The sequence below is a fragment of the Macaca thibetana genome, chromosome 2 (assembly GCF_024542745.1).
Source record: "Macaca thibetana thibetana isolate TM-01 chromosome 2, ASM2454274v1, whole genome shotgun sequence".
Taxonomy (NCBI): domain Eukaryota; kingdom Metazoa; phylum Chordata; class Mammalia; order Primates; family Cercopithecidae; genus Macaca; species Macaca thibetana.
Window position 1 is genome coordinate 52,438,298 of NC_065579.1, and position 12,275 is coordinate 52,450,572.

The 12,275-nt window shown below is 36.8% G+C and overlaps 1 protein-coding gene across 3 annotated transcripts in view; it reads left to right on the forward strand.

The window, feature by feature from the left end:
- RNF13 (ring finger protein 13) overlaps nt 1-12,275 on the forward strand; it is a 159,609-nt gene that overhangs the window by 117,303 nt on the left and 30,031 nt on the right. For 2 of the 3 annotated variants that reach the window (XM_050779781.1, XM_050779782.1), the window contains one exon: nt 3,562-3,655. In XM_050779781.1, coding sequence (XP_050635738.1) covers nt 3,562-3,655 — 94 coding nt within the window. Of the gene's footprint in view, nt 1-1,413; nt 1,483-3,561; nt 3,656-12,275 lie in introns of all 3 variants that reach the window. The other variant, XM_050779780.1, reaches the window with a different exon arrangement.

Consider the following 12,275-nt stretch of genomic DNA (forward strand, 5'->3'; position numbering starts at 1 on the left):
GCTCAGTAGTCACATGTACTTGGTGGTTACCAAAATTGGACAGCACAGATCTATAGTCTTAACAATTTTTTGTGTGCTTACGCTATAAGTTGCTGAGCTTGTGAATGTATGTATTTCACTCTTTTGTTTCTAGATAAGGTGTTGTTTTTATTGTTGTCATGACTCTCCTAATGATGCTTTTTTCCTTAAATTCTATTTTGCTTGATATTCTAGGCTTCTTTTGCTTAATAGATCTTTATCCCTTTATTTTATTTTTTATGTTAATTTGGTTATTTTATGCAGGATCTTGCTCTGTCACCCAGGCTGGAGTGCAGTGGCACAATCATAGCTCACTATAACCTCAAGTGATCCTCCCACCTCAGCCTCCCAAGTAGCTGGGACTAGAGGCGCACATCACCATGCCCAGCTAATTGTTTTTATATTTTTTTTTGTAGAAATGGGGCCTCTCTGTGTTGCCTAGGCTAGTCTCAAACTCCTGGGCTCAAGCAGTCCTTCAGCCTTGGCCTCCCAAAGCACTGGAGTTACAGGTGTGAGCCACTGCACCTGGTCCTATCCCTTTATTTTTTACTTTTATTTTTGTCCTAATGTATCATTCAGTTTTTATCTTGTGTCTTGTAAATAGCATATGATTGGAATTTTTTTCTTATACAATGTGATATACTCCCTTTAAATACTGGTGAATTTAATCCACTTAACATATATTGTGATCACATATGTATTTGGATTAATTTCTGTTGTTTACTTTTTATTCTGTTTTTTCTTCTGTGTAAATTTGCATTAATAACTTTTACTTTCTTTTCCCTATTGATATGAAAATTTGCATTATATTGCTCTTCTTTTAGTGGTTACCATTAAACTTTAAAAAAATTTATGGAGGTATGATTTGATATAATAAATTCACATATTTAAATTGTACACTTTGGTAAGTTTTGACATAGGTTTATATGCATATATATATCACATTTGCATATGTATATCACATATGTATCACACATATCATACACATATGTAACAGATATGGATGTATATACCTGTGAAACCACCACCACCACAATCAAGATAATGAAATATTAACCACCCTAAAAAGTTTGGCAATGCCTTCCTTCTGCGCCTTTCAACTTTTCCTTCATCCTCCCCTCGCCACCCTTCTCCATGCCCAGGCAACTACAAATCTGATTTTAGTCACTATAGATTGCTTTGCATTTTCTACAGCTTTGTATAAATGGAATCATAAAGTCTGTACTCTTTTGTGTCTGTCTTCTTTCTGTCACCATAATTATTTTGAGATTTATATATGTTATTGAGTACATGGATTATTCATTCCTTTTTATTGCTGAGATGTATTCCATTGTGTAAATATACCATGATTTGTTTACTCATTTACCTATTGATCAACATTTGGGTTGTTTCTAGTTTTTGGCTATTACAAATAAAGCTGACATGGACATTTGTTGTATGGAAATATGCTTTCATTTCCATTGGGTAAGTATATCTAGGAGTGGGACAGTTGGGTCACAGGATAAGTGTGTGTTTAGATTCATAAGAAATTGCCAAGCTCTTTTCCAAAGTCGTTGTACCATTTTACAATCCCACCAGAAGTGTATGAGAGTCCCAGTTCCTCCACTTCCATGCCAACACTTGGTGTAGTCAGTCTTTTACATTTTAGTCACCGAATAGGTGTATTGTATTATAGTATTTGTGATTTGAATTTTTGTTTTCCTGTTGACTGCTGACTTTGCACATCTCTTCAAGAGCTTATTTGCTGTTTGTATGTCTTGTATGGTGAAGTATCTTCAAATATTTTGTCCATTTTTTCTGTTGGGTAACTTGTTTTCTTATTATTGAGCTTTGAGAGTTTTTTATATATATTCTGGATACAAATCCCTTGTGTATACAATTTGCAAATATTTCAGTCTGTGGCTCATCTTTATTTTTAATTTTTAAATTTTATTTATGTATTCATTTATTTATTTATGTTTTGGAGACAGGCTCTCACTCTGTTGCCCAGGCTGGAGTACAGTAGCACAAACATAAATCACTGCAGACTTGACATCCTGGACTCAAATGATTCTCACACTTCAGCCCCCGAAGTAGCTGGAACTACAGGCACACGGCACTGCACCAGGCTAATTTTTTTCTTTTTAGAGATAGGGTCTCACTATGTTGCCCAGGCTGGTCTTGATCTCCTGGCCTCAAACAATCCTCCCGCTTCAGTTGTCTTTTATTTTATTTTATTATTTATTTATTTATTTATTTTTTTTGTTGAGACAGAGTCTCGCTTTGTCGCCCAGGCTGGAGTGCAGTGGCCAGATCTCAGCTCACTGCAAGCTCCGCCTCCCGGGTTTACGCCATTCTCCTGCCTAAGCCTCCCGAGTAGCTGGGACTACAGGCGCCCGCCACCTCGCCCGGCTAGTTTTTTGTATTTTTTAGTAGAGACGGGGTTTCACCATGTTAGCCAGGATGGTCTCGATCTCCTGACCTCGTGATCCGCCCGTCTCGGCCTCCCAAAGTGCTGGGATTACAGGCTTGAGCCACCGCGCCCGGCCGTCTTTTATTTTTTTAACAGTGCCTTTTGAGCAGAGAAGTTCTTAAATTTGACATTCATATTTTTCCTTTGCAAAGGGTGTTTTGGTATTTGGTTTTTGGCCCTGTGTACTTCCTTTTTATTTTTGCAAGCATAGCAATTTATAGTTTAAAATATTTTGTATATTTTATCCAGCATTTCTGAATATTTGTAGTGAAGGTGTTCTGCATTATTTCTGCCCATTATTCTGCAGTAACTAATAAGTGTATGTTTGAAATTTTTATTAGTTTGTAATATATAGGAATATCAACCTTCCCATTAATTTTTATTTTTATTTTATTTATTTATTTATTTTGAGATGGAGTCTCGCTTATTTATTTATTTATTTATTTATTTATTTGTTTATTTTGAGATGGAGTCTCGCTCTGTCACTCAGGCCAGACTGCAGTGGCACTATCTCGGCTCACTGCAAGCTCTGCCTCCCGGGTTCACGCCATTCTCCTGCCTCAGCCTCCCGAGTAGCTGGGACTACAGGTGCCTGCTGCCGCGCCTGGATAATTTTTTGTATTTTTAGTAGAGATGGGGTTTCACTGTGTTAGCCAGGATGGTCTCGATCTCCTGACCTCATGATCCGCCTGCTTTGGCCTCCCAAAATGCTGGGATTACAGGCGTGAGCCACCACGCCCGGCCCCCATTCTTTTTTTTTTTTTTTAACCCATTGGAGTCTTTATAAAATCTATAGTTTACCATTTGTATTTTTGCAGGCAAACAGTTGTATGTTTTTTATAATGTCTCTGTCAGTAAATCACAGGTAATCAAGATCAATTAATAAAAACTTCAAGGGGTAATTTATGGGTTAACTAATCACTAATACGATTTAATGCTTTAATTAATAATACTACTGCAGTTCGAATTTAAATGAATTGAATTGATTTGCAGTAGCTATCCAGAAACTTAAAAGATATTTGTTATTTTAATGGTCACTTTCTATTTGCACATTTAATATCTGACTCCTTTTTTTACTCTTTTATTTTTAGATCACAAAATTTGTCCAGGATAGACATAGAGCTAGAAGAAACAGACTTCGTAAAGATCAACTTAAGAAACTTCCTGTACATAAATTCAAGAAAGGTAAGTATTTGTTTTCTAAATAATTATCTTTAGTTTATTTAAGACTGCAGGATGACTATACTCTTTAAAAAAATTTTTTTTTAAATTATTACACTTTAAATTCTAGGGTACACGTGCACAACGTGCAGGTTTGTTACATAGGTATACATGTGCCATGTTGGTTTGCTGCACCCATCAACATCATTTACATTAGGTATTTCTCCTAACGCTATCCCTCCCTTAGCCCCCCACCCCCCAACAGGCCCTGGTATGTGATGTTCCCCTCCCTGTGTCCATGTGTTCTCATTGGTCACCTTCCACTTAAGAGTGAGAACATGCAGTGTTTGGTTTTCTGTCCTCGTGGTATTTTGCTGAGAATGATGGTTTCCAGCTTCATCCATGTTCCTGCAAAGGACATGACCTCATCTTTTTTTTTATGGCTGCATAGTATTCCATGGTGTATATGTGCCACATTTTCTTTATCCAGTCTAGTATTGATGGACATTTGGGTTGGTTCCAAGTCTTTGCTATTGTGAATAGTGCCACAATACACATTTGTGTGCATGTGTCTTTATAGTAACATGATTTATAATCCTTTGGGTATATACCCACGAATGGAATTGCTGGATCAAATGGTATTTCTGGTTCTAGATCCTTGAGAAATTGCCACACTGTCTTCCACAATGGTTGAACTAATTTGCACACCCACCAACAGTGTAAAAGCATTCCTATTTCTCCATATACTCTTCAGCATCTGTTGTTTCCTGAGAAAACAACAGATTTCTATTTCTCCACATCCTCTCCAGCATCTGTTTTTTCCTGTTTTTTTTTTGTTTTTTGTTTTTTGTTTTTTTTGAGACGGAGTCTCACTCTGTCACCACCCAGGCTGGAGTACAGTCGCACAGTCTTGGCTCACTGCAGCCTCCACCCCCCAGGTTCAAGTGATTCTCCTGCTTCAGCCTCCCGAGTAGCTGGGATTATAGGTCCCTGCCACTGCACCCGGCTAATGTTTGTATTTTTAGTAGAGACGGGGTTTCACCATCTTGGCCAGGCTCGTCTTGGACTCCCCTCGTGATTCACCCACCTCAGCCTACCAAAGTGCTGGGATTGCAGGTGTAAGCCACTGTGCCCGGCCTGTTTTCTGACTTTTTAAGACTATACTCTTGTTCTACCTTCTGTCTCCCTACCATAAACTCTGCCTAACGCTAAGTAGACTTTCAGTTAAGAATGAATGTGAGAGATGATCTTTTGCTGTGATGACCTGGTGAAGGCAGGAAAGGGATGCACAGTCTGCAGAGAATTTAAAAACAATAATTAAACTAACCAAAATGCTTATAAATATTATCACCATGTGCCATTAGTTCTTAACAATGTCAGTGGATAAAATATTTTTCTGCACCAGGTGGACTACTCCCACTTACCTTCCTCCTATTCTGTCTCCCATGATATAACACTGTATAGTGTTGTATTAATTAAACACATAGGTAGCTGTTATATATCATCACTTATATATATCATCTTAATTTTCATACTTTTATGAACTGTATACTATTATTATTTTCCCTTTATAGATGAGGAAAAATAGGGTCAGGGACATTAGGAATTTTAATATCACATAGCCAGTTTTGACAGAACTACAGGAGAGGTGTGACTATAATACCATAGCCAATGTAAGTTTCCCCTATAGTATAGTTTCTCTGTGGTTTAGTGACCTTTTAGTGCAGATATCTACTTGATAAATCCTTTTGGCTGGGATTTATCAAGTAGATATCTGATAATACCCAGACTTCATTTTCATATACCATAACCCAGACTTCATTTTCATATACCAGTAAAAGTATTCTGTTTTTTAATTCAGCAGTGAAAAAGTGTAGGGAATGGAGGGAGAAAATAGAGAAAAAGACAATAAAACATAGTTCTGCCACATTTTTATTTTTCAAATAATAAAATGTTTTATAAACCTGCCATTTAACATTAACATTTAAAAAACAGAACACTTAACAACAAAAAAGTAGGAAAAAGAACATCATGTTAAAATAATGAATAGACATTTCTAAAAATGCACTGCATTTTACATTTACCTTATCATTATACAGTGATTTACATTATCATTATACAGTGTGGATTAGTTAATAGTTTTTTTGTTTTGTTTTGTTTTTAAGAGATGGGGTCTCATCTCACTGTGTTGCTGAGGCTGAGCTTGAACTCCTGGGCTCAAATGATCATCCCACCTCAGCTTCTCATGTAACTAAGACTATAGGCATGTTCCCCTGGGCCCAGCTTGGATTAATTAAGATTTCTACATAGACCAGAACTAGTTTGAAGATTAGGAATTACTTTTTTAGGCTTCATTTTGTGTGTTAAAAATATGTTTAAAAAGGCTGGGCACGGTGACTCACACCTGTAATCCCAGCACTTAGGGAGTCCGAGGCAGACGGATCACGAGGTCAGGAGATCGAGACCATCCTGGCCAACATGGTGAAATCCCATCTCTACTAAAATACAAAAAAATTAGCCATAGTACCAGCTACTCAGGAGGCTGAGGCAGGGGAATCACTTGAACCTGGGAGGCAGAGGTTGCAGTGAGCCAAGATCACTCCACTGCAATCTAGCTTGGTGACAGAGCAAGACTCCTTCTCAAAAAAAAAAAAAAAAGTTTAAAAAATGGTGATGTTGTCCTGGGTTTAAAGGGAATGCATGTCATTGGCTTTTCCTCTGAGTAAGATGGGTAGCTATAGTAGGATTTTGAACAGAGGAGAGAGAGAATGTCTCAGTTAACTGTTAAAAGGATCCTTCTGCTGGCATATTAAGAATAGGTTATTAGAGGGCAAAGGGTGTAGACAGAGAGAACAGACAGGAAAGTTATTGTAGTAATTCAGGTGTGATATAAATGTGGCTTGGGCTGATTATCAGTGGAGGAGAAGAAATCTTCAAATCCTGGCTATATCTGGAGATGGAACATACTGAATTTACTGATGGACTAGATATTGGGAGAGGAGACAAGGATGACTCCAGATTTTTTGGTCTGAACAACAAAATGGATGGTCTCTCTATTTAAGGAAAGTCCTTAAATAGAAATAAGGATGGTTAATGTATGAAAGAGCAGGTTTTAGCAGGGAAATTGGAAGGTTGGTATTGAACATAATGGAATTTCAGATGTCTATTAGATGTTAGAAATGAGTCTGGAGTTTAAGACAGAGGTCTGAACTGGAAATACTGGCACGAAAATACATTTAAATCATTAGACTGGATGAGATTACCAAGAGAGTGAGTACAGATAGAAGAATACCAAAGACACTGAGGGGCATACCATCATTAAGTAGAAGAGGAATCAGAAGTGGCAGCAGTGGAAACTGAGAAGGTGTGACCAATTACACAGGAAGAAAATCAGGAGAGCATGATTTACCAGAAACCCAGTGATGCAAATCTATCAGGGAGCAAGGAATGCTAACCTGTGTCAGTGCTCCTGAACATACGTAAAATGAGAGCTCAGTATTAACCATTAGAGACTATTGATGATCTTGATGAGCAGTTGACAGAGTGGTCAGGCCAAAAATCTGATTGTGGTAGATTTAAGAAAGAATGGAAAGAGCAGAATTGGAGATAATTTTTTAAAGAAGTTTAACTAAAAAAAGGAGCAAAGAAATGGGGTCATAGCTGGTGGGGGAAGTTGAGTCAAGAAATAACAGCATGTTTGTTTGCTAAAGGAAATTGATGATACAGGTGACAGATGGGAGAGTTCCTGTAATGTTCTTGAGAAGGCAAGAGGAGATTGGATCTCTTGCACAAAAAGGCGGACTGGCCTTAGGTAGTATCATAGAGACTTGAGCTAAGGGAAAGTAGAATATGTGGGTAAAAAATCACAATAGGTGGGTATTTGTAGTGGTGTGTCTGTGGAAATGTTCTTTGCTTTCATTTCTCTCAGTTACTTAGGAAATCACCAACTGAGGGTGAGGACAGAGGAGGAGGTATTGGAGCTTTTAAGAACAGAGGTATAAAATACTGTTATTCCAGGAGAGTAGGAGGAGGAGTGGACTAGGGAAATATAATATGGTTGCTTGGCAGCCTGAACCCATTATGAACCCATCAGCATAACTGTTTTTCTCTATGGAGTGGTGTTTATCATCACTTTTTTCAAAATGTGAAGTATAACATTTATACAGAAGAGTATGTAGGATACATATTTCTAGAACCATCCAGTTCAAGAGATAGAACATTACTACCACCCTAGGAGCTATTATGTTCCCTTCTAGATAAATAATCCTTTTTTGTCCTCTGGAGGTAATGACTATCCTGGCTTATGATAATTTCACTGCCTTTCTCAAGTTGTACCACATATGAATGCATACCTAAACAGTTGGCTTAATTTTGCCTATTTTTGAATTATATTTTTCTTACCTCTTATTAATTTTTTAATGAAATTTATACACTTTATTGCATGTAGGTATAGTTCATTTACTTTCATTCCGTCTTTTAAAGATTTTACTTATCCACTTTACTGTTAATTGATGTTCATTTTTTTTCAGTTTAGGGCTATTATAAACCATACTTTTGAGAATATACTTGTACATATATCCTGTTGCATATGTCCATGAATTTCTTTAGTATATATACCTAGAAGTAGATTAATTTGATCATAGTATATACCTATTTTCAATTTTATTGGATAATGCAAAATCATTTCCAAAGGGATGGATGGTACCAGTTTCTACTCTCACCAACAGTGTATAGGAGTTCTTGTTGTTCCATGTATTTATCCAATACTTTGTACTGAAGGACTTTTAAATCTTAGCCATTCTGGTGAGTTTATAACTCATTGCTGTTTTACTTTTTACTTCCCTTCTTGCAATGAGGTTAAATATCTGTTCACATTATTTGCCAGTTGGATTTTCACTTTCACGAAGTACCTTTCATGATATATGCCCATGTGTCTGTTCCATATGTGGGAGGAATTCTTTATATGTTCCTACAAGCCCCTCTGAAAGTGTAGTGTGTGGCAATTTAGTTCTTCAATAATTTTGTGTGTTTTAACTGTCTTTTTCTAGTTTATGGACCAAAATTCTTGATTTTCATGGTAGTGTTCTTCTATTTTTGTTTTGTTTTGTTTTGATTTGATTTTTTTTTTTTGAGACGGAGTCTCGCTCTGTCCCCCAGGCTGGAGTGGAGTGGCACGATCTCGGCTCACTGCAAGCTCTGCCTCCCGAGTTCACACTATTCTCTTGCCTCGCCCTCCTGAGTAGCTGGGACTACATGCACCCGCCACCATGCCTGGCTCATTTTTTGTATTTTTAGTAGAGACAGGGTTTCGCCATGTTAGCCAGGATGATCTCGATCTCCTGACCTCATGATCCGCCCACCTTGGCCTCCCAAAGTGCTGGGATTACAGGCATGAGCCACCGCGCCCAGCCTCTTCCATGTTTTTAAAGAACATTTTGTATCCCAAGATCATACAGATGTTATTTTATATTACCTTCAGAAAGCTTTGTATTTTTGTCTTTTGTGTTTAATCCACATGAATTGATTGTGTAAAATTGGAGTCCAATTTTTTTTCCAGTTTGATATTTTATATAAGGGTATCCAGTTGTTCCAGAGCTAATTATTGAAAATACACTGTTCTACAGTGTCACCTCTGATGTAAATTAAGGTCCAGATATGTGTGGGTTTGTTTCTGGATTTCTCTTGGTTTTATTGTTTAACCATGTATCAGTATCACACTGTTTCAGTTACAGTAGGTTTATGGTAAGACCTGATAGAGCTAGTCTTCCCACTTTGGTTTTTTCAATAGTGTTTACCTATGTTTAACACTTTGCCTTTCCACTTAAAGGTAAAAATTGACTTGCCATGGCCACCCCACCTCCAAGTATATGCACAAAAAAAAAAGATTATATTTTTTATTGTAGCAGAATACACACAGCATAAAATTTATCATTTTAATCATTTTAAAGTACCTTCACATTGTTATGCAACCATCACCACCATCCATCTCCAGACCTCTTTATCTTCCCAAACTGAAATTCTGTACCAGTTAAATAGTAACTCCCCATTTCCACTTCCCCTTAGCCACTGGCATCTACCATTCTACTTACTGTCTCTGAATTTGACTATGTAGGTACATCACGTAAGTGGAATTGCCTGATATTTGTCCTGTTTCTGACTTATTTCACTTACCATAATGTTTTCAAGGATTATCCATGTTGTAGCATATATCAGAATATCTTTACTTTTTCTGGCTGAATAATAGTCTGTTGTGTATTTTTACCACATTTTGTTTATTTATTTATCTATTAGTGAATACGAGTTGGTTACACCTTTTGGCTATTGTAAATAATGCTGCAATGAACATTGATAAAAAAGTATCTGTGGCTGGGCGCGGTGGCTCAAGCCTGTAATCCCAGCACTTTGGGAGGCCGAGGCGGGTGGATCACGAGGTCAGGAGATCGAGACTATCCTGGCTAACACGGTGAAACCCCGTCTCTACTAAAAATACAAAAAAAAAACTAGCCGGGCGTGGTGGCGGGCTCCTGTAGTCTCAGCTACTCGGGAGGCTGAGGCGGGAGAATGGCATGAACCCGGGAGGCGGAGCTTGCAGTGAGCCGAGATCACGCCACTGCACTCCAGCCTGGGAGACACAGCGAGACTCCGTCTCAAAAAAAAAAAAAAAAAAAAAAAAAAAAAAAAAAAAAAAAAAAAAAAAAGTATCTGTTTGAGTCCATGGATTCAATTATTTTGGGTATATACCAAGGAGTGATATTGTGTAACTTTATGAGGAACCTGGATACTGTCTTCCACACTTACTGTACTGTTTTACATTCCCAGCAGCAATGCTCAAGGGTTCATATTTCGCCACATCCTTGTCAACACTTGCTGTATTCTGTTCTTTTGTTTTAATATAGCTATCCTAATGGGTATGAAGTGGTACCTTAATGTGGTTTTATTTGCCTTTCCCTACTGACTAATGATGTTGAGCATCTTTTCTTGTGCTTATTGTCTACTTGTATATTTCCTTGGGCAAATTGTCTGTTCAAATACTTTGCTCATTTTCAATTGGGGTGGTTTATCATTTTGTTCTTGAGTTATTGGAGTTCTTTGTATATTCTAGATAACATGATTTGCAAATATTTTTTCACATTCTTGTCAGTTGTCACTTTCTTGATAATGTCCTTTTATGTACAGAAGTTTCAAATTTTGATATAGTCCAATTTACCTTTTTTCTTTTTTTTACTTATGATATGAAGCATAAGCAAAAACTTTTTTTTTTTTTTTTTTTTTTTTGCTTATGAAGGAAATTAAAGAAGACCTCAATAAATGGAAAAGCATCCCACATTCATGGATTGGAAGACTTAATATTGTTAAGATATTAAGACTACCCAAAGCATTCTACAAATTCAGCACAATTCCTATCAAAATTCCAAGAACTTTTTTGCAGAAATGAAAAGTTTAAATTTTGATTAAGTCCAGTTTACCTTATGATGTCATATCTAAGAATACATTGCTAAATCCAAGATCATAAAGATTTACCCCTATGTTTTCTTCAAAGTTTTATGGTTTTAGCTTATATTTAGGTCTTTTATCAATTTAGAGTTCATTTTTATATATAGTAAATATGAGGTAGGGCTCCCGGCTTATTTTTTTGTATGTGGAAATCCAGTTATCCCAGCACCATTTGTTGAAGAGACTGTTTTCTCATTGAATATCTTGGCACTCTCATCAAAAATAAATTGGCCATAGATGTATGATTTTATTTATGGACTGTCAGGTACATTCCTTTGGTCTATATGATTATCCTTATGCGAGTCCCACACTATTTTGATTACTCTAGTTTTGTAGTAAGTTTTGAAACTAAGAATTGTGAGTCCTCTACATTTGTTGTTCTTTTTCAGTATTTTAGCTATTCAGGGTCCTTTGCAATTCCATAATAACTTGAGAATAATTTGAGGATAGAACTTTCTATTTTTGCAAAAAAGTTATTAGAATTTTGATAGGGATTGTGCTAAATTTGTAGATTGCTTTGGGTAGTCTTGACATCTTAACAATATTAAGTCTTCCAATCCATGAATATGGGATGCTTTTCCATTTATCGATGTCTTCTTTAATTTCCTTCAGGAGTGTCATGTAATTTTCAGTCTATAAGTCTTTAATCTCCTTAGATTTATTTCTAGGTATTTTATTATTTTAGATACTATTATGAATAGAATTCCTTTCTAAATTTCTTTTATGGATTGTTCATTGCTGATATGGAGAAACACAACTGATTTTTATGCATTGATCTTACAACCTACAAGTTTGATGAATTTGTATATAGCGCTGGTAGCTTTCTTGTGGATTCTTGGGGATTTCCTATAGAGCAGATTGTATTAGCCTGTTCTCACACTACTATAGGAAATACCCAGGACTGGGTAATTTATAAATGAAAGGTTTAATTTACTCACAGTTCCATATTGCTGGAGAAGCCTTAGGAAACTTATAATCATGGTGGAAGGCAAAGGAGAAGCAGACATCTTCTTCATAGGGCATCAGGACGGAATCAGGGCAAGCAGGGAAATACCAGATGCTTATAAAACCATCAGATCTCGTGAGACTCACTATCATGAAAACAGCATGGGGGAAACTGCCCCCACGATCCAATTACCTCTACCTGGTC